General features: G+C 47.3%; 1 protein-coding gene across 1 annotated transcript; it reads left to right on the top strand.

Annotated features, from left to right (window-relative positions):
- Positions 1-945: 945 nt before the first annotated feature.
- On the top strand, positions 946-21,805 carry CTSH (cathepsin H). The gene is made up of 12 exons (XM_081170304.1): positions 946-1,099; positions 2,910-2,941; positions 4,908-5,013; positions 5,112-5,182; positions 13,489-13,593; positions 14,363-14,449; positions 15,845-15,900; positions 16,533-16,614; positions 16,712-16,780; positions 17,577-17,683; positions 18,894-19,019; positions 21,535-21,805. The coding sequence occupies exons 1-12, from the start codon at positions 1,021-1,023 to the stop codon at positions 21,608-21,610; spliced, it is 996 nt and encodes a 331-aa protein (XP_081026430.1). The 5' UTR covers positions 946-1,020; the 3' UTR covers positions 21,611-21,805.
- The last annotated feature ends 2,966 nt before the right edge of the window (positions 21,806-24,771 follow it).

Here is a 24,771-nt window from a genome sequence, read left to right as displayed (position 1 = left end):
CGGGAGTAGTAGAAGAAAACAGGGAGGGAGTCCAAGCTTGAAAACAACTGGTCCAATTGGGCTCTCACTCTGCTTCTGCCCCCACCAGTGAAATGCAGTGTGGTGTAGTGGTGAGAGTCTTGGACCAGGTTTTAAATCACCACTCGCCCATTAAGCTCATGGGGGCAGGGACTGCATTTCCCAGCCTAACCTACGTCATAGGCAGTGCTATTTTTATGGACAAAGAGGTGCCGGAACTCACCATGAACACCTCCCTCGTTCACTTAGAATGGCAATGGCGCGGGAACTGTTCTGGCTAGTTCCCCCTGGGGGAAAAATCCCTGCTCCCAGGGGTGCTGTGAACATAAGAAGAGGCTGCTAGATCAGGCCAGTTGCCTATCTGGTTCAGCATCCGTTTTCCACAGTGGCCAACCAGATGTCTGTGGGAAACCTGCAAACAGGATCCGAACACAAGAGAACTCTCTACTTCTGTGGTTTCCAGAGACTGGTATTCAAAAGAATTGCTGCCTCCAACTTTGAAGGCAGAGCATAGCAGCCATCAATAGCTCTCCCCCCCCCCCAATGAATTTGTCCAATCCTCTTTTAAAGGCCTCCAAGTTGATGGCCATCACTGCCTCCTGTGGGAGGGAGTTCCAGAGTTTAACTTTGTGCCACGTGGGGATTAAATGAGATTGGGGAGAAGCAGGTCCGCTACCTTGAGCTCTTTGAAGAAGAATGGTGGAAAGAAAGAAAGAAAGAAAGAAAGAAAGAAAGAAAGAAAGAAAGAAAGAAAGAAAGAAAGAAACTCCTTCTTGACAGCCTCCTTGGAAGCACCTGCTCTTCGTTGGGAGAGCAGCAGCGTGGCTTCTGAGCGCGGGCAGAGTGCGCCTCTCGCCTCCCCCCGCCACGGGCTGGAAGGGGCCGGCCTTTCCTCCCTCTCTGCCCTCCCCAGAGGCGGCCACCGCTGCTGCTGCTCCTCCTCCTCCCCGCCGGCGTCCCGAGGCTCGCAGTCCGACTCCGGCCGCCTCCACCGTGGGCGAGATGCGGGCGCAGCTGCTGCCGCTGTTCCTGCTTGCGGTTTTCTCCGCGCTCGGCTCCTGCCTGCTCAGCCACCAGGAAGGTACGGCGGAGCGCGACTGGGGGTGGGGGGCACGAGAGAGTGAGCCAGGACGCCTCCCCCGAGAGGAGCAGGAGGGGGAGGAGGAGCCGGTGACGATTTGTGGGGGGCTCCGAAGGGGGCGGCTGGCGCAATTGGGGGGGGGGAGAGAAAGAAAAACGGGGGCGTAGGAGCCTCCGCGCCTGGCCCCGTTTCTCCCCATTCCCCATTCCCTTTCGCTTTCACTACTTCGTCCTCGGAGGGTTTGGCCAGGAGCGCGCGTGTCCTCAGGCGCCCGCAGAAAAATGGAGGCGGCTAGGGGGAGAGCAGTCACAGTCAAAGTGAGCCTGCCTCCCCACGCTCAGAGTTTTGTGTTTTTATCTTGTATTTTATGCTGTGATCGCCCTGAGATCTCCGGATGAAGGGCGGTATACAAATTTAATAAATAAGGATTATTCAGTATTATAATATTATCTCCTCTGCCTCCCTTCACTGGCTGGGATGGCAGGAACTTGGGTGGGTGGTCACCATCGTCCTGGGCGAGGGGTGTGCGGAGGCGCAGCTTGCTTCTGTGCATAATGTGCGGTGTAGTGGTTAGAGTGTCGGACTAGGGACCTGTGTGAGCAGGGTTCAAATCCCCGCACAGCCATGAAGCTCACTAGGTGACCTTGGGACTGACCGACCTCATAGGGTTGTTGTGAGGATAAATTAGTTATGCCTGCTATCTTGAGTTCCTTGCAGGAGAGGCAGGATATACAGGGTGAATCTTTTAAAAGAGGCCCCGTGGGACATGTGTACAGTACAGTGGTACCTTGGGTTAAGAACTTAATACATTCTGGAGGTCCGTTCTTAACCTGAAACTGTTCTTAACCTGAGGCATCACTTTAGGTAATGGGGCCTCCCGCTGCCGCTGCACCGCCGACCCACGATTTCTGTTCTCATCCTGAAGCAAAGTTCTTAACCCAAGGTACTCTTTCTGGGTTAGCAACGTCTGTAACCTGAAGCGTCTGTAACCCGAGGTACCACTGTACTCTGTATCCACGGGGCCTCTTTTAAAGGACTCGCCCTGTAAATGCTAATAATAAGATGTGAAACAGAATCTTGCTAATTAGTAGCTTAGGGTAGCACTTAATACACATCCAGCTCACACTGAAAGCAGATGACTTCCGCCAAAAGACTTCAGGGAACTGTCATTTGTGAAGGCTGTTGCAGCCTATAGCTCTGTGAAGGGGAAACTACCATTCCCATGATTCTTTGGGAGACGTTAGGTGGCTTACAGCGGCGTAGCGTGAGTTGTCAGCACCCGGGGCAACGCAAGTAATTTGCGCCCCCTAACCCGGGGCAAGGCACGTAATTTGCGCCCCCCCTAACCCCTAACCTGCGAGTTGCCGCTGGCGCTGCCGCCCAAACGACGCCGCTTGCCTGGAGGAGGAGGGGGGCAGAGAGGCGAGGAAAATGCAACGGCCCAGCAGCTGCAGCAGCAGCGGCGGAGGCGGGGCTGTGAGGAGGGGCTGCCTGGCGCGTCCTCCGCGGCGAGCGCTGAGAGCCGCTGCCTGCCGGGCGCCTTCAGCCGGGACGCGTGCACAGCTCGTCGGTTCGGCGAGACATGCGGCTCTGCTACAGCCTGCGCCCGAGGCTCTTCGGCGACTCCGGAGGCAGCGAGCGTGCCCCCCCCCAGATGTTGCGCCCGGTGCGGCCTGCCCCCCTGGCACCCCCCACGCTACGCCACTGGTGGCTTAATGGGGAGTTGGATGTGCATTAAATGTATGGTGCAGATCTGCCCTTTCTTTTTTAAATAGTCTCTCATTTTGTCTTTTTCTTCTTCCCTCAACAGAGGAATTTCTCTTCAAGACATGGATGTCTCAGGTAAGGCCCTCCTGCCCATTCATAAGCCGCCACTCCCCCAAAGTTAGGTATAACCCCCCTATGCTCAAGGCCTGTTTCCCTTGGCCTGGTTCCACTGGAAGGGACTTTCCTGCGGACTTTCAAGGGAGAGTGGGAGGGAAGAGAGCAAGTGCCGCCTTCGCCTGCCTCCCTCCTTCCTTCCTTCCTTCCTTCCTTCCTTCCTTCCTTCCTTCTCTCCCTCCCTCCTTCTTCCTTCTGTGTTGTCCTGGCTGTTCTCTAGTGTGACCCTCCAGAGGGATTTTTTAGGTCTTTCTCAAGAAGTGCTGGATTTGGAGAGTCCCTTTGAATTAAATCGGAACTAATGGGAAATATCTCCACAAGAGTCAGCATTTTGCATAACTGTCTTCCAGACAACCACCTCTTTTTGTCACCTTTCAGCAAGCAGTAAAAGGCAGCTCATTTCCTTCCATCCAGGAAGTACCTCACCCTTCCTATTCTATCCTCCAGGGAGGGTGGTCTGAGCTGTGTGTGTTTTTTCCCACACAGGTGCCTGCCTGCCTGCCTGGAAACAAAGGTGCAAAGCCATGCAGCCCCAGTAAGCCAGTTGCTAGGTCTGAAATGATGACAAACTGGTTTCTGAGCATCTCTCTTTATTATTATTAATAATAATAATAAATACTTAGGATATACTGTTGTTCATAAAAATATATATAGAGTCATACATATAGCCATGCAATAAAAACTGAAATTTAGATTTTTTTGAGCATGTGGCCAAGAGGACCCCATGCTAAAGAATTGTTCGTTACAGGACCAGCTCAGGCACTCAGTGGCCTTTTAAACTGGGTTGGGGCGGGGTTATTGGTTTTGTTTGTTTTTATATTGCAATCTGCCCTATGATCTTTGGATGAAAGACAGTATAGAAATTTAATAATAGTAGTAGTAGTGGTGGTTGTTGTTTAGTCGTGTCCGACTCTTCATGACCCCATGGACCAGAGTACGCCAGGCACTCCTATCTTCCCTCCCAGAGCTCGGTCAAACTCATGCTGGTAGCTTTGAGAACACTGTCCATCCATCTTGTCCTCTGTCCTTTCTCCTTGTGCCCTCCATCTTTCCCAACATCAGGGTCTTTTCCAGGGAGTCTTCTCTTCTCATGAGGTGGCGAAAGTATTGGAGCCTCAGTTCAGGATCTGTCCTTCCAGTGAGCACTCAGGGCTGATTTCCTTAAGAATGGAGAGATTTGATCTTCTTGCAGTCCATGGGACTCTCAAGAGTCTCCTCCAGCACCATAACTCAACTCAAAAGCATAATTCTTCAGCGATCAGCCTTCTTTATGGCCCAGCTCTCACTTCCATACATAGTAGTAGTGGTAAGGTTTATCTTGCCACTACTACTATGTAAAGGGACCCCTGACCGTTAAGTCCAGTCGTGGCCAACTCTGGGGTTGCGGCGCACATCTCGCTTTATTGGCCAAGGGAGCCGGCGTTCAGCTTCTGGGTCATGTGGCCAGCATGACTAAGCCGCTTTTGGTGAACCAAAGCAGCGCACAGAAACGCCATTTACCTTCCCGCCGGAGCGGTACCTATTTATCTACTTGCACTTTGACGTGCTTTCGAACTGCTAGGTTGGCAGGAGCTGGGACTGAGCAACGAAAGCTCACCTCGTCGCGGGGATTTGAACCACCGACCTTCAGACGGCAAGTCCTAGGCTCTGTGGTTTAACCCACAGCGCCACCCGCGTCAGTAGTAGTGGTACTAAATGGAATAAATGATGCCTGAAGAGCCACAGGTTCTCTTACCACCCACCAGTTCCCATGTCTCAGTTCCATGACTGAAATGGCTACTTCAGATTGAAGTGGGGTGGGGGATTTCCAAAGAAGGTGCGGTTTGTGAGCAAGGGAGGGGGAGGCACTTCTCTGTTCTAAATCTGCCCAGGGTTGCACTTTCACTTCTGTGTCCTGCAGCTGCTGTATGCTTCCTCTCTCCCACAGAACAACAAGCAGTACGGCCTGGAGGAATATCAGCGGCGCTTTCAGATCTTCCTTAGTAACAAGCAGAAGATTGAGAAGCACAATGCTGGGAATCATACCTTCCAAAGTACGGATCCTGCTCTTGAGATACCTTTTAAAAGAGAGCAAGGTTGACAGCAGATCTGGCTTCACAACTCCCTCTTCTCTCTCTCCTTCTTTCCTCAGTGGGTCTGAACCAGTTTGCCGACATGACATTTGCTGAATTCAGGAAAAAGTATCTCTGGCACGAACCCCAGGTAAAGGCTTGCGCCTTCCTGCCCTTTCCCTCCCCACCCCACCACCCCCATCATACAAGGAACCTTTGGGGGCTCACCATGCAACCCTGGGCTTGCGTCCTTGCCATGTTCTCTATTGCACATGTCTTTCGGAAGTCACAGGTGTGCGTCCTTCACACCTAATCCTTAAGCATGCTTGTACAAGAGAGGAATCCTTACATGGGTTGACTGTGTGCCTTTGCCCCAGAGAATGCATCTAAGAAAGTTCAAAATCCAGGAAGCCAGACCCACACACAAAGCCCGGGATTGAATGCCAGTGCATCTGTTTATTGCAGCAGGTGGCGGGAGGGGTGGGGGTGGGGATTCAGTTTCACAGCAAGCAATGCACTGCAGCATACCAACATAAATTTATTGTCGTAGTTATCATTATTATGTTTATTTATTTATATCCTGCCTTTGCCCCAGAATGGGACTCCAGGTGGCATACCCAAATTAAAGCAACACAGATAAAATGCCAAAAGCTAAAAACATATAACAGATAATGGTTAAAAAGCAATTCAACTCCGAAAGAATTAAAAATGTATAAAAAACAAATATACAAAAATGCAAATAGTATAAACAGCACAGCAATACAGTTGTACTTGGATCCCGAACACCTTGCAAGTCGAACGTTTTGGCTCCCGAATGCTGCAAACCTGGAAGTGACTGTTCCAGTTTGCGAACTATTTTTGGAAGCTGAACGTCCGCTGGGGCTTCTGCTGCTTCCGATTGGCTGCAGGAGCTTCCTGCAGCCAATCAGAAGCTGTGCTTTGGTTTCCAAACATTTTGGAAGTCGAATGGACTTCCAGAACAGATTCTGTTTGACTTTCAAGGTACGAGTGTATTGAAACCCTTTCCTTTTAAAAGCAGTCCTTTACCAAAGCCTGTCAAAATAAAACAGTCTTCCCCTGCTGGCGTAATGGCAACAAGGAGGAAGCCAGTCTAATTTCCCTAAGAAAGGAGTTTCTGGGAGCAGTCACTGCCAGAGCCCTCTCCCATGTCACCACCAAGCATGCCTCTGAGGGTGGCAGGACTAAGGGAAAGGCCTCCTCCAAAGATCTCAGAGCCCAGGCAGGTTCGTATGGGAGAAGATGATCCTTCAGACAGCTTGGGCCCAAGCCAAATAGGGCTTAATAGGTCCTAACTTGTGCCTTTTGCACCAGCGTCAAAGCAATTATTCTTCAACATCAACTTCGTTGGACTGGTCATGTTGTGTGGATGCCTGATTATTGTCTTCCAAAGCAACTACTCTATTCCGAACTTAGAAATGGAATGCATAATGCTGGTGTTCAACAAAAGAGGTTTAAAGACTCTCTCAAGGCAAATCTTTAAAAATGTATAAACACACACCGACAACTGGGAAACGCTGGCCTGTGAGCACTCCAATTGGAGAACAGCCTTTACCAAAGGTGTCATGGGCTTTGAAGATGCTCAAACTCAGGACGCAAGGGAGAAGCACACTAAGAGGAAGGCACGCTTGGCAATCCACACTGTGATCAACTCCCGCCCGGAAACCTATGTCCCTACTGTGGAAGGACGTGTGGATCCAGAACTGGCCTCCACGGTCACTTATGGACTCACTGTTAAGACCGTGTTCGTGGAAGACAATCTTACTCGGCTACAAGTGATCGCCAAAGAAGAAGACTGTGCTCTTCTACTTTCACAACTATATAGAAAGAATAAATTCTCAGAAGAGGGACTTCCGGGTTGGCGCGATCGGGAAATGGCGGATTCCCTCCGAGCTCCGGAGGGAATCGGCTCAGCGGTGGATGGGTCTTTGCCGTGCCGGCGACACGGGGACCCTTAAAAACCGCAGGCGCGGAAGCCTGCGGACTGAAGACTCGGCGGGTGCCTTAAGCGCCCCCCCTGATTCGCAATGAGCCTTTTTAAAGGCTACGGAGGGGATACAGGGGACGGCGTGGCACTGAGAGTCGACCGCTACCGCCGCTGAGCGAAGCCGCGAGCCATAACTGGAGAGCGCTGACTTCCTTCCTTGAAATTCGGACTGAAAAAAGAACCCGTGAGTAATTTGGAACTGAACTTTAAAACTTTTACCTTTTGAATTTGAGACGACCGGGGGGTGTGCTAAAAGGAAGTCCCCACCCCCCCCCTTGCAGACGATCCAGAGCAACGAAATAAGAACTAAGCTGGAGTGCCTACCCTGTAAAGGGTGAGTTTTAAAAAGACAGTAACTTCCAAGATTTAGAAAGGTAAATTTGAGCAGGAGAGTGGAGTGTTGGAAGAGTCTTTGTTTTGTGGTAAACAACCCTCCCTCCCGGGCCCGGGAGCGACCTGCTTTGGAGCCTGTATAGAGGAGCAGAATTTGACAGCTGTCAAAAGCTGTCAAATGGACTATTAATAGTGAAAAAAAATTGTTGTTTAAGACCTCTCCGGATTAAAAGGAGTTACAATTGAATTAAAATTTTGAGAAACAAAGAAACAATAATAGGACAGAGGATTGTTGGAGAAAAGGTTACTCAGTAACCAGATTCCCTCTAGGGGGAATTCTGTGGAATTACAATGGCTGTGGGTGGAAAGATACTGAGAGAAATCGAAAGAATGTTCTCACTGGTGGGAACCCTACAGGAGCAGACTACAGCTATGAGTAAACAATTGACGACCTTGGATTTGGAAACAAGTAGTTCTGCTGAAAGTAATGAGGGCCTGAGTGAGAAAGAACCCACAGCTGAATTTGAAACAATAAACAAAGAAGAGGAGAAGACAAAACAAGAAAGAGAACAAGTGATCTGGGAAAGTACTAACCAGAAGCCGACATCTGGAGAACACAAGCAAGGAGACTATTGGATTAAATCCACTCTAAGCCTACGAAAGATACAGAAGATGAAAGTGGAGGCCCTGGGACTTTATGGAATTCAGGAGCTCGAAATAAAGAAGTACAATTGGGGCCTCCACATAGACTTTGATTTTGACTATCAGCAAGACTTAGGCCTTGTGGAAATTCCTCAGCAGTTGCCTTTAAATATGGGAAGAGACTATGGACTGATTGGATTGATTGTTAAGGAAATCTTTCGAGACTCGATGATAGACAAAAAGGACTACCAACAAAACCGGCGGAGAGGGACTAAAAGAGAATTGAGAGCCTCGGATATCCGGAATCCAGGCTAAAAACTGTTAATTTGGACATGTCTCGGGAAAGGACGCAAAGCGGGGAGGGGAGGGAGGGAAGTATCAAATTTAAACAACACTCAAGACCAGGGGGTTTAGTATTAAGAAAATTATGTAAGAAAAAATGAGAAATCGAGGGAAGAGAACTGGGGTCCAACTTAGGGAAAATTTATTTTTGTTTTTTATAAAAGGACTAATATTAAGATGGAAGAAATGCCAACTTGCTGACATAAGTTTGGGAATAGGGATGCAGGGGAGGGGGTGGGGGGAAGTCAAGGACTAGGGTTAGAAAATAAGATTTTCGGGAACTATTCTTGTTCGTTGTTTTTTATGCTTGTTTTGGTGTGTTGTTTGTGTTTATATAAAATGTGAAAACCCAATAAAAATATTTAAAAAAAAAAAAAATAAATTCTCAGAAGAGAGGGAGAAACACATTGTCCTGAAGAAAAGGAAGGAAGCACATCAGTTTGGTGCGAAGCTCTGGAAGATAGAACAGAGCTTAAAATTTATCTGTCACAATTGTGTGTGTGTGTGTGTGTGTGTGCTGTATTTAATTTTTTAATTTCATAAAATTCATATACAGACAGTTAAAATGCCTATTTAAAGCATTCAGTAAATTAAAATTATCAGTGATAAACTAAACACAGATTAGAACACAGATCAACATTCAACATACCTGGATAGGCTTTCCTAAATAAAAAAATTACAACAAAGGCTCCTCCCTGTCAATTGGCAGGGAGTTCCAAAGTGTATGTGCTAAAAGACTTGAGTTTTTACACCTCTCTTTCCAAAGGATATACATTGGACTTAGTATTTATATGGCCCCTTTTCAGGTGGTCATAGTGATTCACTTATACTATCTCAAGCCTGAAATTAAAGGTGATGCTGGATTAGCAAGGACCCAGCACCCAGGGGGCATTTCAGGAGGTTCCTTCACCTTCGCATGCCACATTCACGTGCCAGGGGATCCCATGGACCAGGCAGGTGCTGTATGGGGAGTAGCCGAGCACCCAGTTTAAATATGGAGTACTGCATTTTGTGAACACGTTATTACCCAAATTGCATTCAGGTTCTGAAAATAGAGCTCTAACCGTCTAAAAATAAGACATCCTGGAAACACACAAAGTCTGGAGGAGGAAGAGAGCGTGTTTTAAATAGAGGCTTTAAAAATACTTTCCTGTAAGCAATAAAATGCTGGGGTTGTGTTTTGTTTTTTCAAAAATAGGGACTTGAGCAGTTTTATTTCATCGCTCTGTAATGCATTGAAAGTGAAAAATATTTTTGTAAACCATGGAATCGGAAAAAATATTTTCTTAAAACAGGCTAGCCAACTTACTTGTGAATTTTACTCTCAAGTCATTATTGCAATTCCCAGTAGGATTATCCCAGTCGGTGGCAATTTAAATTTGTATTTCTTTCCCCCCCTTTTTTTCTCTTGTTGGGGGTGGGTGGGTGTAATGGATATTTGGTTGGGGATTAATTTTAGTATAATTGTTCTGTTTTTGTTTTCTGTTGTTTTATTGGTTCTGTATAGTTTGTGTTTTGTTTTTAAGGGGCGGGATCAGGGCTGCCTAGGAGTGAGGCCCCAGCCAACACGATGGCTGGGACAAGTTCCACAGGGGGGGAAGCACTGGGACATCCGATCTCGGTGATCATGGGCAGGAGGCGGAGTTACGCTAAGACCAGACCATGTCATTACCGAGGAGGCAGGTTTAGTCATTGTTTGAAGACTATCCCTGCCTCCGGGTCTGGCCTTGACCGGATGGATACTGGAATCAACAGGGGAAACCCACATGACCTGAAGGTGTTGCTGTGTAATGCCAGGTCAATGATGAATAAAACCACTGCCATCCACGACCTGATTGTGGATGGAGGATTTGACCTGGCTTGTGTGACAGAGACCTGGTTGAATGAGGCAGATGGGCCTGTCCTTGCTGCCGCTTGCCCACCAGGTTTCTCTTACGCACAGCAACCCAGGTCATGTGGGCGGGGAGGGGGGGTTGCAGTGATTTTTAGGAAGTCATTAGTTTGCATCAGGCGTCCTACTGGGAAGACCCAGTTTTCTGAGTGCATGTTCTGGAAGTTGGGCAATAGGGGCAGTACAGGATTCCTACTGGTGTACCGACCTCCCCGCTGCACCAAGGATTCCCTGTCCGAGCTGCTTCAGGTCGTGGCGGATGTTCTCCTGGAGACACCTAGTTTGGTTGTCCTAGGGGATTTTAACATCCACGCCGACACGACCTTACAAGGGGCCACTCGGGACTTCGTGGAAAGCATGGCCTCCATGGGGCTGTCCCTGAATAAGTTGGGCCCAACTCATAGTCATGGACATGCCTTAGACCTGGTATTTACCTCTAGTGACGTGGGTGATCTGACACTAAGTAAAAGTGAAACCAAAGAAGTGCCATGGTCAGATCACTTCCTGGTGCAACTGGACTTCTCCGCGACCCTTCCCCTCTGCAGGGAGGTGGGACCAATTCGGATGGTCCGCCCCCGCCACTTAATGGATCCAAATGGTTTCCAGAGAGTGGTAGGGGATGCTTTATCCCATGTTGATGGCCTTTCAGCTGATTCCCTGGTGGCCCGCTGGAATGCGGAGTTAACCAGGGCTATCGACTGTCTGGCTCCGAAGCGCCCTCTCCGATTGCATGGAGCCCGGACAGCCCTGTGGTTTTCTTCGGAGCTGAGGGCGATGAAACAATCGCTGAGACGGCTAGAGCGTCGGTGGCAGAAAACTCACTCCGAATCTGACCGGACACAGGTTAGAGCTCAACGTCGAGCCTACCAAGTGGCGATAGCGACAGCGAAGAAGACTTTCTTCACCGCCTCTATTGCATCTGCAGAAAATAGTAGCAGGAGACTCTTTCAGGTGGTCCGCAATTTAACGGAACCACCTTTACCACCGGGGCCTTGTAAAGACCCCAAGATCTCCTGCAACGATTTTGCAAAGTTTTTTGCAGATAAAATCACTCATATTCGGAAGGAGCTAGACACCACCGTGGGAGCAGGGCTGGGGCGGGAGAGTGCTGGAGCTCTGTCTGGTCAAGTTGCATGGAATCAATTTCAATCCGTTACCCCCGAGGATGTGGACAGGCTGCTTGGACGCGTGAAACCAACCACCTGTCTCCTTGATCCTTGCCCATCCTGGCTAATAAAAGCAAGCCGGGAAGGGTTGGGCGATGGGCTCTGCGGGGTGGTGAATGCTTCCCTCTGTGAGGGAACATTCCCAGATCCGCTGAAAGAGGCGGTCATTAAACCGCTTCTTAAAAAACCATCTTTAGACCCGGCCAGTATGGCCAACTATCGCCCAGTCTCAAATCTTCCATTCTTGGGCAAGGTGATTGAGCGTGTGGTTGCTGAACAACTCCAGGCACGCCTGGAGGATGCGGACCATTTGGATCCCTTCCAATCAGGGTTCAGGCCTCATCATGGGACTGAAACTGCCTTGGTCGCACTGGTTGATGATCTCCGGCGAGCTAGGGACAAAGGTGAGAGTTGTTTCCTGGTTCTGCTGGATCTCTCAGCGGCCTTTGATACAATCGACCATAACATCCTTCTGGACCGTCTAGAGGGGTTGGGAGCTGGGGGCACTGTTATACAGTGGTTTCGCTCCTTCCTCCTGGGCCGTGTTCAGAAAGTGGTGGTGGGGGATGAGTGTTCAGACCCTTGGGCCCTCACTTGTGGGGTGCCTCAGGGTTCCGTCCTCTCCCCCATGCTTTTTAACATCTATATGAAGCCGCTGGGAGAGATCATCAGGGGGTTTGGACTGGGTGTCCATCAATATGCAGATGATACCCAGCTCTACCTTTCTTTCAAATCAGAACCAGTGAAGGCTGTGAAGGTCCTGTGTGAGTGCCTGGAGGCGGTTGGAGGATGGATGGCGGCTAATGGATTGAAGTTGAATCCTGACAAGACAGAAGTACTGTTTTTGGGGGACAGGGGGCGGGCTGGTGTGGAGGACTCCCTGGTCCTGAATAGGGTAACTGTGCCCCTGAAGGACCAGGTGCGTAGCCTGGGAGTCATTTTGGACTCACAGCTGTCCATGGAGGCGCAGGTCAATTCTGTATCCAGGGCAGCTGTCTACCAACTCCACCTGGTACGCAGGCTGAGACCCTACCTGCCCGCGGACTGTCTGGCCAGAGTGGTGCATGCTCTAGTTATCTCCCGCTTGGACTACTGCAATGCGCTCTACGTGGGGCTACCTTTGAAGGTGACTCGGAAACTACAGCTAATCCAGAATGCGGCAGCTAGACTGCTGACTGGGGGCGGCCACCAAGACCACATAACACCGGTCTTGAAAGACCTACATTGGCTCCCAGTACGTTTCCGAGCACAATTCAAAGTGCTGGTGTTGACCTTTAAAGCCCTAAACGGCTTCGGCCCAGTATACCTGAAGGAGCGTCTCCACCCCCATCGTTCTGCCCGGACACTGAGGTCCAGCGCCGAGGGCCTTCTGGCGGTTCCCTCATTGCGAGAAGCGAAGCTACAGGGAACCAGGCAGAGGGCCTTTTCGGTGGTGGCGCCCGCCCTGTGGAATGCCCTCCCATCGGATGTCAAGGTGATGGACAACTACCTGACATTCAGAAGACATCTTAAGGCGGCCCTATTCAGGGAAGCTTTTAATGTATGATATTTTAGTGTTTTTTGGTTTCTGTGGAAGCCGCCCAGAGTGGCTGGGGAAACCCAGCCAGATGGGCGGGGTACAAATAAATAATAATAATAATAATAATAATAATAATAATAATTATTATTATTATTATTATTATTATTATTATTATTATTATTATTATTTTACATATAATTAGTGTAGTCCCTTCTATGGAAGATATTAAAAAGAATAGTAAGAGAATACTGTAATAAAAATAAGGGAAAATATATGGAGAAGGGTTGCCAAGCGTCATATGGTGAACTCATGTTCGTGTTGGTGTCTGATACTATTTTGCTCCTGCAGCTGATGTGAGGCTGCAGGTGGGAGACGGTGGCTTGCAGAGGTGGCAATTGAGCCAGAGACTCCACCGGCCTCCAAGCCCCCTTCTTATTTGATGGGCCGCATTGGATTGTGGCCAACCAACCTGGCAACGCTCACCACTTGTGACTCAGGGGCTTCTGTGTCTGGGGTACGTCAGCTGCCAGCTGAGTGAGGGCTCTCTTGTTGTTTCCAGAACTGCTCAGCCACCATTGGCAACTTCATCAGCCGTGGTGGGGCCTGTCCAAAAACCATAGACTGGAGGAAGAAAGGAAATTTTGTGACACCTGTGAAAAATCAGGTAAGGAACTGATCCTGAAGACCACTCCCCCTCCCCAACTGTTGGTCCCACAGAGCAATTGAAAATATGTTTCCACTGGAGGCTCAAAAGGGTTTTAAATGTAATTCCAGTTGTGGGCTTATGTTTTCCTAAGGATTTTGCTGATAGGGATAGTGCTACAGATATAAACTTGGTTTGCACATAACATTAAAACACAGTTTATTAACCCACGGCTCAGTGTTATGTGTAAACTATAGTTTCTCTACTGCCAACAAACCACGACCTGAAGCCATGGTTTGATGTCAACTTAAGCCCTTGGGCTTAAACTTGGGCTTGGTGTTACATGCGAACGTAGTCCCTTTCCTTAACTATGGTTTGTTTGGCTCCCCTACCCCAGATGCTCACCAAACCACAAAGGCACAAGTTGCTGGAAAACAAGCTGTGAGGAACAAACCATGGTTGGTTTGACTATCTGCGGCACAGCTTTTGGTTTGTTGAACAAACCATGGGTTAGAATTAGGTGTGAACCAGGCCACTGTGCCTTCCTTTACCTGTGGGAAGAGAGTTGTTGCTTTTTCTCATGCCTTCCCCTTCCTTCTTGCCATTTTTTAATTTACTGACATGCTCTGTGTGTTGTATATTTATCTGTCCAACGAGCTGTATTTTGATGTTCTGAATGTTTGCTGTAAGCTGCTTTGGGTGCAACTTATTGTGGAAAAGCGCCATATAAGTAAACTCAGTCAACCAGTCTTCTTCCTTCCTTCCATCTGACTTCTCCCTCCTCTTCAAGGGTCCCTGTGGCAGTTGCTGGACTTTCTCAACCACTGGGTGCTTGGAGTCTGCTATTGCCATCGCAACAGGAAAGCTACTGGACCTGGTAAGGCTCCCCTGTTGAACTCTGGCCTTGTTGAACTCTGGCCTATCTGGTTCCCTCTGTTCCATGTCTGTGTGGCCTGTGTTAACCTCAGGAAAGTCTAGGCCACATCCGGGTTAAGAAAAAGTGGCTTGCCTCTTCAGAACCAAGTGGAGACAAAAGGACTGGGGGCATTCATGGCAGCAAAAAGGGAATGTCAGAAGCTCAACATGCATTTAAAGTAGCTGAAAGCAGCAAAGCTCATGTACGTGAAGGAACACACAGCCAAAAAGCTGAAGGTCTTGCTCAAGGAGATTTTTCCACAGCCAGAGGCAGGCGTTACAAGTTAATTAACAGTTAATCCTCTAACTTGTAATGCCTGTTCCCTTTCAGGAGCCTGCCTCTGGCTGTGGACAAATCTCCCTGAGCAAGAAAAACATCTGGAGGGCTGAGTTTGCCTATGCCTGGATTAATTGAATGCAGGTTTTGGAAGGGACAGACTTCCACTTCCTACTTTTGGTTCAGGCCAATTTACCTGGAAACCAGGGATTGAAGAAACCCTTCTCAGGCTGTAGTTAATGTAATCTTTCTATAAGGTGTGACTGGAAAGTTCAGTGAATGGTCACAGAAATGGACAGCAATAAATATTCGAACCTACAATCTTACAGGCCTTCAAAGTAGCCCCCCTCTGATACAATGCACCATTAACAACGTTCATAGAACTGTTGGAAACTTCTGGAGAAGTCCTCTTTTTGTACTGCTTTCAGTTCCCTCATCACAGCAGCTTGGACATGTGAAATGTTGGGAAATTTGTGCCCTTTCAGTGCAGATTTCAGTTTTGGAAAAAGAGAGAAATCCAGTGGGGCAGACTGGGAGAATATGGAGGGTGGGACAACTCAGTAATGATTTCATGCGGAATATGCCATCATTTGGACGGAGAAATGCCGATCCCATATCAATAACTCACAAACTCTGTTGTTGCCGCCGTTCTGCTTGTCGACGGTCTGCCAGACTGAGAATCATCTTCAATGGTTTACCGCCCTACACAGAAACGCTTAAACCACTCATACACCGTCTTTCGAGTTACAGCTTCATCTCCGTACACAATTGTGAGCATTTCGTGGGTTTCCAGTGCCGATTGTATGTTTGAATATTTCTCACTGTCCAATTTCTGTGACCGTTCACCGAACTTTCCAGTCACACGTTGTGAATTTATAGTACTGATTTTTTTTGTATGTTCTTATATTTGCTACTGCGCTGTTTTATTATGTTACTATAACATTGTTTTTGCACTTTTTGATTTTGAAATGCATTCCTGTTTGCTGTAAGCTGTTACGAGCATATTTATTATTTTTTTGTGTGAAAAGGCAGTACACAAATAAAATTATAAATGAATGCAGGAGTGTCTCCCTCCCCCAGGCTGAACAGCAACTGGTTGACTGTGCTCAGGCCTTCAACAATCATGGATGTAGTGGGTAAGTTCAAGGTGTTACTATTAGTATATAAAGCCCTTAACAAGTTAGTACAAGTTTATATGCATTATCACTTTACCTCATATACACCCACTCAACTGCTTTGGTTGGCGGAACTGACATTGGTGCCAAGTAACTTCTTCTGCATTTGTAATATTCATTCTTTTAGTGTGCCAGCACCTACACTTTGGAACTCCCTGCCTCTTGATATCATTGGACATTTTTCGGTGCCAGCTGAAAACATTTTTGTTTAGATCGGCCTATTTAGACATTTAAAACATTGATGCGACTTTTAATCTCTTTGTATTTTAACTTCCTGAAAGTGTTAAATTATGGTTAATTTTTCTAGGTGATAGTCTTATGGTTTTGTCTTTTCTGTAAACTGCTTTGGGGATTTTCACAATCTAGCTGCATATAATTTTTATGAAATAGATACGTAAGTGGCAGCATCTGGGAAACAACCCCCCCCCCAATCTTCTGAGTAATCTCAGCCCTTCCTTATCATAGTAATACCTTCAAACTCAGTGTTCCATCCCCTGCATCCCCCTTCCCGCAACCTTCCTCAATCTCCACAGTGAGAGAACGAGCTCAGAATGAGCAGGCTGATTTGTGCTGTTGTGTTTCTGTCTCCCCAGGGGACTCCCTAGCCAAGCGTTTGAATACATCCTGTACAACAAAGGGCTGATGGGGGAGGATGACTACCCATACACCGCACAGGTATTGTTGCTAGGATTAGGATTGCAGAGTAGAAGGGGGCAGGCACTGCCCTCCACAATGAGCCATCTCTAATGGGCCTCCCTTGTCTCATGCACAGAACGGGACCTGCAAATTCCAAGGTCAGAAGGCCATTGCATTCGTCAAAAAAGTCGTCAACATTACACTGGTGAGTGACTCCTCCTGCCCTGCATTTTGCTTTTCCCAAGAGGTGAAATAAAATGTAACTGAACTTCTACTGGATGTTCGAACTTGTCCGGCCCCTTCTTAGAAAGAGGGGTAACAGTAAACAGAAAACACCTGGCTGTAGGTGGCAGATAGCTACTACTTTCCCACTTTGCACATCTTCTCTGGCCCTTAGGAAATGGGTCCTGAGTCTCGCCATTGTTTGCTTTGTGTCCTGGGGAGTCCGTCCTCAGCCTTTGCTGAGCCAGGGCCAAGCATTGCGTATTAAGACAGAGGCAGAGAAGAGAAGAGAAAGGACTTATTCACGCAGCACATAGTTAAACTCTGGAACTCTCTGCCACAGGAGGCAGTGATGCCCACCAACTTGGATGGCTTTAAAACCGGATGAGACAAATTCACAGAGGAGAGGGCTATCAATGGCTATGCTCTGCCTCCACTGTTGGGGGCATCATTGCTTCTGATAACTAGTTGCTGGAAGCCGCTAGAGCAGCCTTTCTCAACCTGTGGGTCCGCAGATGTCGTTGGACTACAACTCCCATCACCCCTAGCTAGCAAGGCCAGAGCTCAGGGATGATGGGAGTTGTAGTCCAACAACATCTGCGGACCCACAGGTTGAGAAGCGCTGCACTAGAGGGAAGGGTGCTCTTGTTCTCAAATCCTGCTTGTGGGTTTCCCACAGGAGTCTGGTTGGCTTATGTGATAACAGGATGTTGGACTAGATGTGCCCCTGGCCTGATCCAGCAGGCTCTTCTTATGCTCCTATGACTTTCTCCTTCCAGAATGATGAGCAAGGCATGGTGGAAGCTGTGGGGAGGTACAATCCATTGAGCTTTGCCTTTGAAGTGACAGACGACTTTATGTTATACACGAAGGGTGTTTACACCAGGTGAATATATTGAGCCGTGAACAAGTGTGTGTGTGTGTGTGTGTGTGTGTGTGTGTGTGTGTGTGTGTGTGTAATGGGACTGGTTTATAGATAATGCCAAGGGTCATTGTCATGGCCCTGTTGCTCATCTTGCATCTTTCAGGGCATGTTAGCATTTGTGTGGTTACACCACGAGGACTCAATGTTTGTCGAGCAAAGAAGGGAGAACAGGAAAAGATGCTTGACTTTTCATCTGCTCTCCTACCTGGGTTACTTCAGTCTGTTCTGATTTGGTCAGATGACCTCACCTGGAGACTGCTGAAGCCATCAGAGTCAAGGGTCCACCTGCCTTTCCTCTCCCTCCCACCCACCCACCCCAGTCTGGGACCCTTATAAGGCAAAGATGTTGCTTCTAAATGTACTTTTTCTGACTGATGGTCGAATAAAAAGGTTGATTGATTGATTGATTGATGTTGCTTCATATCCTTGTCTTCTCTCTTAACATTTTTGTAAGGAAGGTTCTTTGCCTTTTTGGCAGGAACATGGATGTGTTGGGTTTTAAATACTGTTGAAATGTTTTGAATCTGTATCCCGTCTGTATTTGCATTGTTGTATTAGAGCTGCCTTGGGAAAGCAGCATATACTGTAAATAAAACAGTAATTTAGCATAACACTTTAGGGCATTCCAGTTTGAGAAGTACCTTGGCACCCTGGATGATGTGTCTAGAGGGGAGCAAGTCAGGGCCTGGAGACCAAATCCTAGGAGGAAAGGTGGCAAGAGTTGGGTATTTATGCATGATGGGGTCTAATAATCTAAAGGGCTGTTAATATATAGAAGGGCTCTCACATAGGTAGGGGTCTTAGGCCCTGCAGATATTGTTGGTAAAAAGTGATTGGAGTTGCACTCAGGCTACAAGATCCCCATCCTTGATGTACGTGATGGACCACATTAGTTTTCTCTTGTTCCAGAGGTACAACCCAGAGCAACAGGGTCAAATTGCAAGAACAAGTACTGAGATTGAACACTAGGAAGCCTCAGTCTGGTCTGAGCTGCTGGACAGCGCAAGGGGCTGTCTTCGAAGGTGGTGGGCTCTCTTTCATGGGAGGGTTTTAAGCAGAAACTGCACGGCCCCTTCCTCTCATGGATTCTGCAAGAGTAGGTTTCCTGGACAGTAGGTTCCATATTCAACACACAGTAAATATTTTTTAAAAAATCATTTTCTTTCTACAGCAAACACTGTGAGAAAACTCCAGACAAAGTCAATCATGCTGTCCTGGCTGTAGGCTACGGAGAGGAGAATGGCCTTCTGTACTGGATTGTCAAAAATTCCTGGGGCCCCTCGTGGGGCATGGATGGGTAAAGTATTTCTCTTTAGTCTCTGAAACCACCTCCTTTGCTACAGACTCTCTCGGATGCTAAGATCTGCAGAAGATGGCCTTTTGGTAACTCCTCTGCCTTCAGAGGCATAGAGTGGTGGCGGCAGCAGCCCAAGAGATTGCCTTCTCTGTGGTGGCCCCTAAGCTGTGGAATGCCCTCCTCACAGTGGTTTGTCTGGCACCTTCATTATACAGCTTCTGGAGAATGCCAAAGACACACCTCTTTCCTGTGGCTTTTGGTACCTGTGGTGTATGTTTTTAGGGCTCACCTAATTTTATGCTTCTGAGTTGTTTTAAATGGTTTTTAAGGCTTTAACCCGCCCTGGTACCTTAGGGTGAAGGACAGGTAATAAAATTATTATTATTAATAAACCAACCTTTGCCAACTTGGTGCTGTCCAGATGTTTTGGGTTACAATTCCCATCAGCCCCAGCTGGCTGGTGAGAGTTATAGTCAGAAATATATAGCTAGACTCAATGGCTGTTTTGGGATTCTTAGCTGATTCTCTGGCACCATCTAGTGGCTTGCTTCAGGGCTGAGGATAATAATATAAAGAATTAGGTTGCCAATTCCATCCATAGAAAGCCCACAAAGGATCCTCCCTGCCAGCTCTCCTTAGACTCTATCAGGCCATAAATATTCAAGATTTACTTGGGCATCATGAAAACCCTGCCCTTTCTCCAAAATCTGATTTATAATGCAAAAGATTCTTTGGAGTTTGTTGAAACATCTTAATCCTGCCTATGCACATGTGTCTATGTCGTCCAGGAGCATTATTATTGTTGTTGTTGTTGTTGTTGTTGTTAAATTTTTCATTCTCATTAGACAGCTGGGATATGGGGCAAAAGAGGGTTTGGGGCTGGCAGCATCAGCTCCCGTAACTTCTAGGCTAGATTACTGCAATGTGTTATATGTTGAGCTGCCTTTGGAGACTGTTTGATGCTAGTACAGAATGCAGTGGCCAGACTACCAATTGGGACTAGGCTGGTTTGAACATAGAGCAATTCTGGCCTGGGTTCACTGACTGATCATTTCTTTCTGAGCCCAATTCCAAAGTGCTGGTTTTGAACCACAAAGCATTGCAGGGCTTATGGTCCCAGTACCTTAAGGAACCTATTTCCCTATCCAGCCAGACGCTCAGATTAACACCAGAGGCCTTTCTCCTTGTGTAGTGGCCCATCAATTGCAGAATACCTTCCCCTGAGGCACCTCTGGCACCAATTTTGTTATCCTTCCAGCGCCAGGCAAAAATGGGTTTATTTTGTCAGGTATTTGGACAGCACTAATGGTCTGGCTTTTGGACATCTATTTTTGGTACTCAGCCTTGTGGTAATGGGGTGGTTATTTTGCTGACTGGTTTTTGTGGAAGAACACTGTTGCATATTTGTTTTATTTTAATGGATTTTTAATGCATAGTGTTCTGCTGTTATGTCTGTAAATTGCCTTGAGACTCCTTTGTGTGAAGTGAGACACTTAATAAATTGAACTAATCTAATCAAGAGACGCACCATCCTTCAAACTGCTTCTCATGGTCTGGGTGCAGCAGGACAATTTTCTAGGAAAGCCTCAAGCATTCCAAGACACACCTTGTCAAATAGAGTCTTAGGAACATAGGGAGCTGCCTTAGACCAAGGGCTTGTCCACACTTCCGCTTGTCCTGTGCCTAGAAATTACGGGTCTGAACAGTTTTGCTTCACTGCTTCCCCCTGGAAAACCAGCTCTCCAGCTCTAAATCGGAGCAAACATTAATTCGTAGAAAAGCCGATTGATGTTTGCTCCGATTCAGAGGTAAAGATTGTGTTTTCTCAGGGGAAAGCTGCAAGACGAGCAGAAGTCTGGATGAGCCCCAAGTCAGAACACTGGTCCATCTAGCCCAGTGTTGTCTGCACTGATTGGCAGTGCCTCTTCAGGGTTTTACACAGGGAGCCTTACCTAGCCCTACCTGAAGATGCCATTGGGGATTGAACCTGAGACCTTATGCAAGCAGCTCTACCTCTGAGCCACAGCCCTACCTGCCCTTAAGGGCCAGTTACAGATAGGTAGCCGTATTGGTCTGCCATAGTCAAAATAAAAAAATTCCTTCCAGTAACACCTTAAAGACCAACTAAGTTAGTTCTTGGTATGAGCTTTCATGTGCATGCACACTTCTTCAGATACACTGAAACAGAAGTTGCCAGATCCTTCTATATAGTGAGAAGGTGGGGAGGGGTATTACTCAGAAGGGTGGTGGGAATGGGTGATAGGCAGATAGATTCCCACCACCCTTCTGAGTAATACCCCTCCCCACCTTCTCACTATATAGAAGGATCTGGCAATTTCTGTTTCAGTGTATCTAAAGAAGTGTGCATGCACATGAAAGCTCATACCAAGAACTAACTTAGTTGGTCTTTAAGGTGCTACTGGAAGGAATTTTTTTATTTTGCCCTTAAGGGTTTTGTGTACTTTCCTCTCTGATAAGGCAACGCCTATGAATGAAAACCTGTTTTCTCTTTTAGATACTTCTATATTGAACGTGGAAAGAACATGTGTGGCCTTGCTGACTGTGCATCCTTCCCAGTCCCTCTTGTCTAAAGCTGGCCTGGATTTTGGTGCCAGAGAACTGGTAGTGATGGGTCACTATGCTGAAAATTGAAGCTGAAATGAAGTTCATCACAGCCAAGAAGCGGGGCAATTTATCTTGTAATGGATTTTCAAGCACACACCTCCTCTACATGTGTATCTGATACTGTGAAAAAGTTTTTGACCCAAGTTGCTGCACTTTCCTAGTTCCCTGTGTATCTTGTTTTTCTAGCACAGTTGCTCACCTTATCCAAAATCATGCTCCTTTTCTTAAGATTTTCTTTATTCCATACCATTCCCCTTGCACGAGCTCAGGGCAGCTCACACAATCATAAAAATCCCAGGGACGCGGACTTAGAAAAAATATTGGGGGGGCCCGGGAAAGCTCATGAATAATAAATAAGCTCATGAATATGCAAATAAAGTGGCTCCGGCCCTAAATAGGGCAAGCCACGCCCCCCCAGCCAGCCGATTGGCTGGCTGGGAGGTGTGGCCAGTCGGGATTCCCCTGTTCTCGCGGGATTTCCGGCCGGGGCTCTCCGATTAGGGCGCGCGGCTGGCTGGCTGGCGAAGGAGCAGGTGGGGAGGAGGCGGGGGACGGCGGCGGCGCTCTGCTGGAAGGGCGCCCGCCCGAGATTATTGGGGGGGCTGAGCCCCCCCAAAAATTTTTTTGAGGGGGCTCGAGCCCCCTCAAGCCCCATGGAGTCGGCGCCTATGAAAAATCCAGCACTAAAACCAAGAGTAAAATCACAGTTTGCAACAAAGTCCAGTAAAAATTAATGTATCACAACCAGCAATAAGTTAGGTAGGCCAATTGCACTTATGTTCTGAAGGCAATCGGACAAATTTTTAACTACTGTCTGAACACAGACCAACTGAAACAAGGTGGGGAAAACAAGTTTCATAACTGGGGGCCATGTGTACCTTTTACACTCTTAGATAACTTCTTGTTGGGCTCATTGCTTTGCCTTTCTGTGCCCCAATGCCACTTCTTCTGCTTTCCAGAAACACCTCTTAGTGACTGACTTGAAATCTGTTCTCTCCCTTTCAACAACTTCAGTGAGGGCTCAACCCATATGCCAAGAAATGCTGAGTTCTGACCAATTACTTTACACTATTGTTGGTTATCAGCTGCTTTCCCCCACTGCCACAAGGGTTGAGTGTCTTTCTAGTGAATTCAGCTGGCATGTGGTATAATGCGCTGGAAGCCTTAGAGCAGGGGTCAGCAAACTTTCTCAGCAGGGGGCCGGTCCACTGTTCCTCAGACCTTGTGGGGGGGCCGGACTATATTGGGGAGGGGGGAGAATGAACGAATTCCTATGCCCCACAAATAACCCAGAGATGCATTTTTTTAAAAAAAAACACCAGGCAGGCCCCACAAATAAGCCAGAGATGCATTGTAAATAAAAGGACACATTCTACTCATGTAAAAACACGCTGATTCCCAGACTATCCATGGGCCGGATTTAGAAGGCGATTGGGCCGGATGCCTACCCATGCCTTAAAGCAGGCATGGCCAAACTTGGCCCTCCAGATGTTTTGGGACTACAACTCCCATCATCCCTAGCTAACTGGACCAGTGGTAAGGGATGGTGGGATTCAAAAAGCTTGGCTTTCTCATTCAGCTCAAGCTGCTTCATATCTCCCAATTCCCAACATTTTCACAGCTTTTGTTATAAGAACCCTACAATAAGAAGCCTTTGTGGAAGAGCTGGCATGCTTTTAAACCAATCCGTTTGTTATACAGATTAGCAAGGGGGGCACTTTTACAGCAAGGGATCGCCTTGTTGATCACAGAAAGAACAAAACAGAGACAAGGCTGGATTTTTCTTTATTGTTCTGTTTGCAAGTGAGAGTCTCTTTCCACCCTTGCCCCCAATGCAAAGGAGGTGAGAATTCTAGAACAATGAGGAACAACTTTACAATACTTCAGAAATAGTCCAGCCCCTTAGCCAAGACCACTCAAAACCATAATTCAAACATCACTGAAATGGGTTGTACATGCAAATCGGATCATGCTCAGGGTTTTGTGTTTATTCAACATTTTTACAAGTCTATTACTCAGAGATTTGAACAATACCTGCTAATCGCTTTTCCAGGCCAAGCATCTTATTGAAAAGGTGAAAACCTTGATGTCATAGATTATTGACACATACTGGCCCCATTCAAGTACAGTATTTTCTTTTGACATGTTTAATTGAGTGCTTGAAAGTGTAAAGATTTGTGGGCTGTGAAGGAGTAATTTTATCTAGAACTTCCTGCAACCTGTTTGGAGGGGTCTCACAGTTCAACCTGAGGCTGAAGATCGCCTTGCTCTTGCTCTGATGATTTGCCTGGTTCATGTTTTATCTGTACACCTATTCCTGAGCACATTTATGTACATATAACCCAATTTTGTAAAACAAGTGGTAATGTCTTTGCTCAGATTGTTTTTAAAATTATTTGAACTGTTCTGCTTGAATTGGGACACTCCTGTATGGTGTTAATATTGTAATGCCGAAGAAATCTTTAAAATGTTGGCTTATCTGAAATAATCAGTTGCCTTTTACACAGTTTATTTACATTAATCCTGTGTTTAAGCCCATAGCAATAAAACCATGGGCTCCTGTAGGTGATGATGATGAAGATCATGGGCTTAGCCAAGTAAAACAATAGAAATACTTAACTAATTTACGAATCGCATCCATTCCCCCCCCCAACAAAGTCTTGCCTCCCCCAACAAAAATCTTGGCTACACCCATGAAGATGGCAGAGCCCCCTTGTTCCTTTAACAGTCCTAATGAAGTGCAAATTCCCGGAAGCTTTTCTGTCCTCTTTGCTAAAACACTGCATCAGGGATCTTGTAATCTGCCCTTGGTTTGCGGGGGGAGGGGCGGGATGTTAATAGTTTCTTTGCATTTAAAAGCCTGATTATTTTTGTAAGGATGATATTTCTAGTTTTGACAAATAAAGGCTCATTGGATTAATAATAATAAAAAAGGCTGGTCTTGAATTTGTTCTGGGGGCGCCGGATCTGCATCAGAATGAATTAACCGGGGGAAATGAGGTTGGGGCGGGGAGCTCCTCGGGCGGAGCCATTCCCCGGCCCGCAAAGGCCCGGAGGTGTCCTTTTCCCACCGGACCTTCTGCGGGCGCTGGACCTGTAGGCGACGTCACTTCCTTTTCAGCCGGGA

The sequence above is a fragment of the Podarcis bocagei genome (genome assembly GCF_964188305.1).
Source record: "Podarcis bocagei genome assembly, chromosome: 14".
NCBI lineage: Eukaryota > Metazoa > Chordata > Lepidosauria > Squamata > Lacertidae > Podarcis > Podarcis bocagei.
Note: the sequence above shows the minus strand (reverse complement) of the source record. Positions and strands in the feature narration are given on the sequence as shown.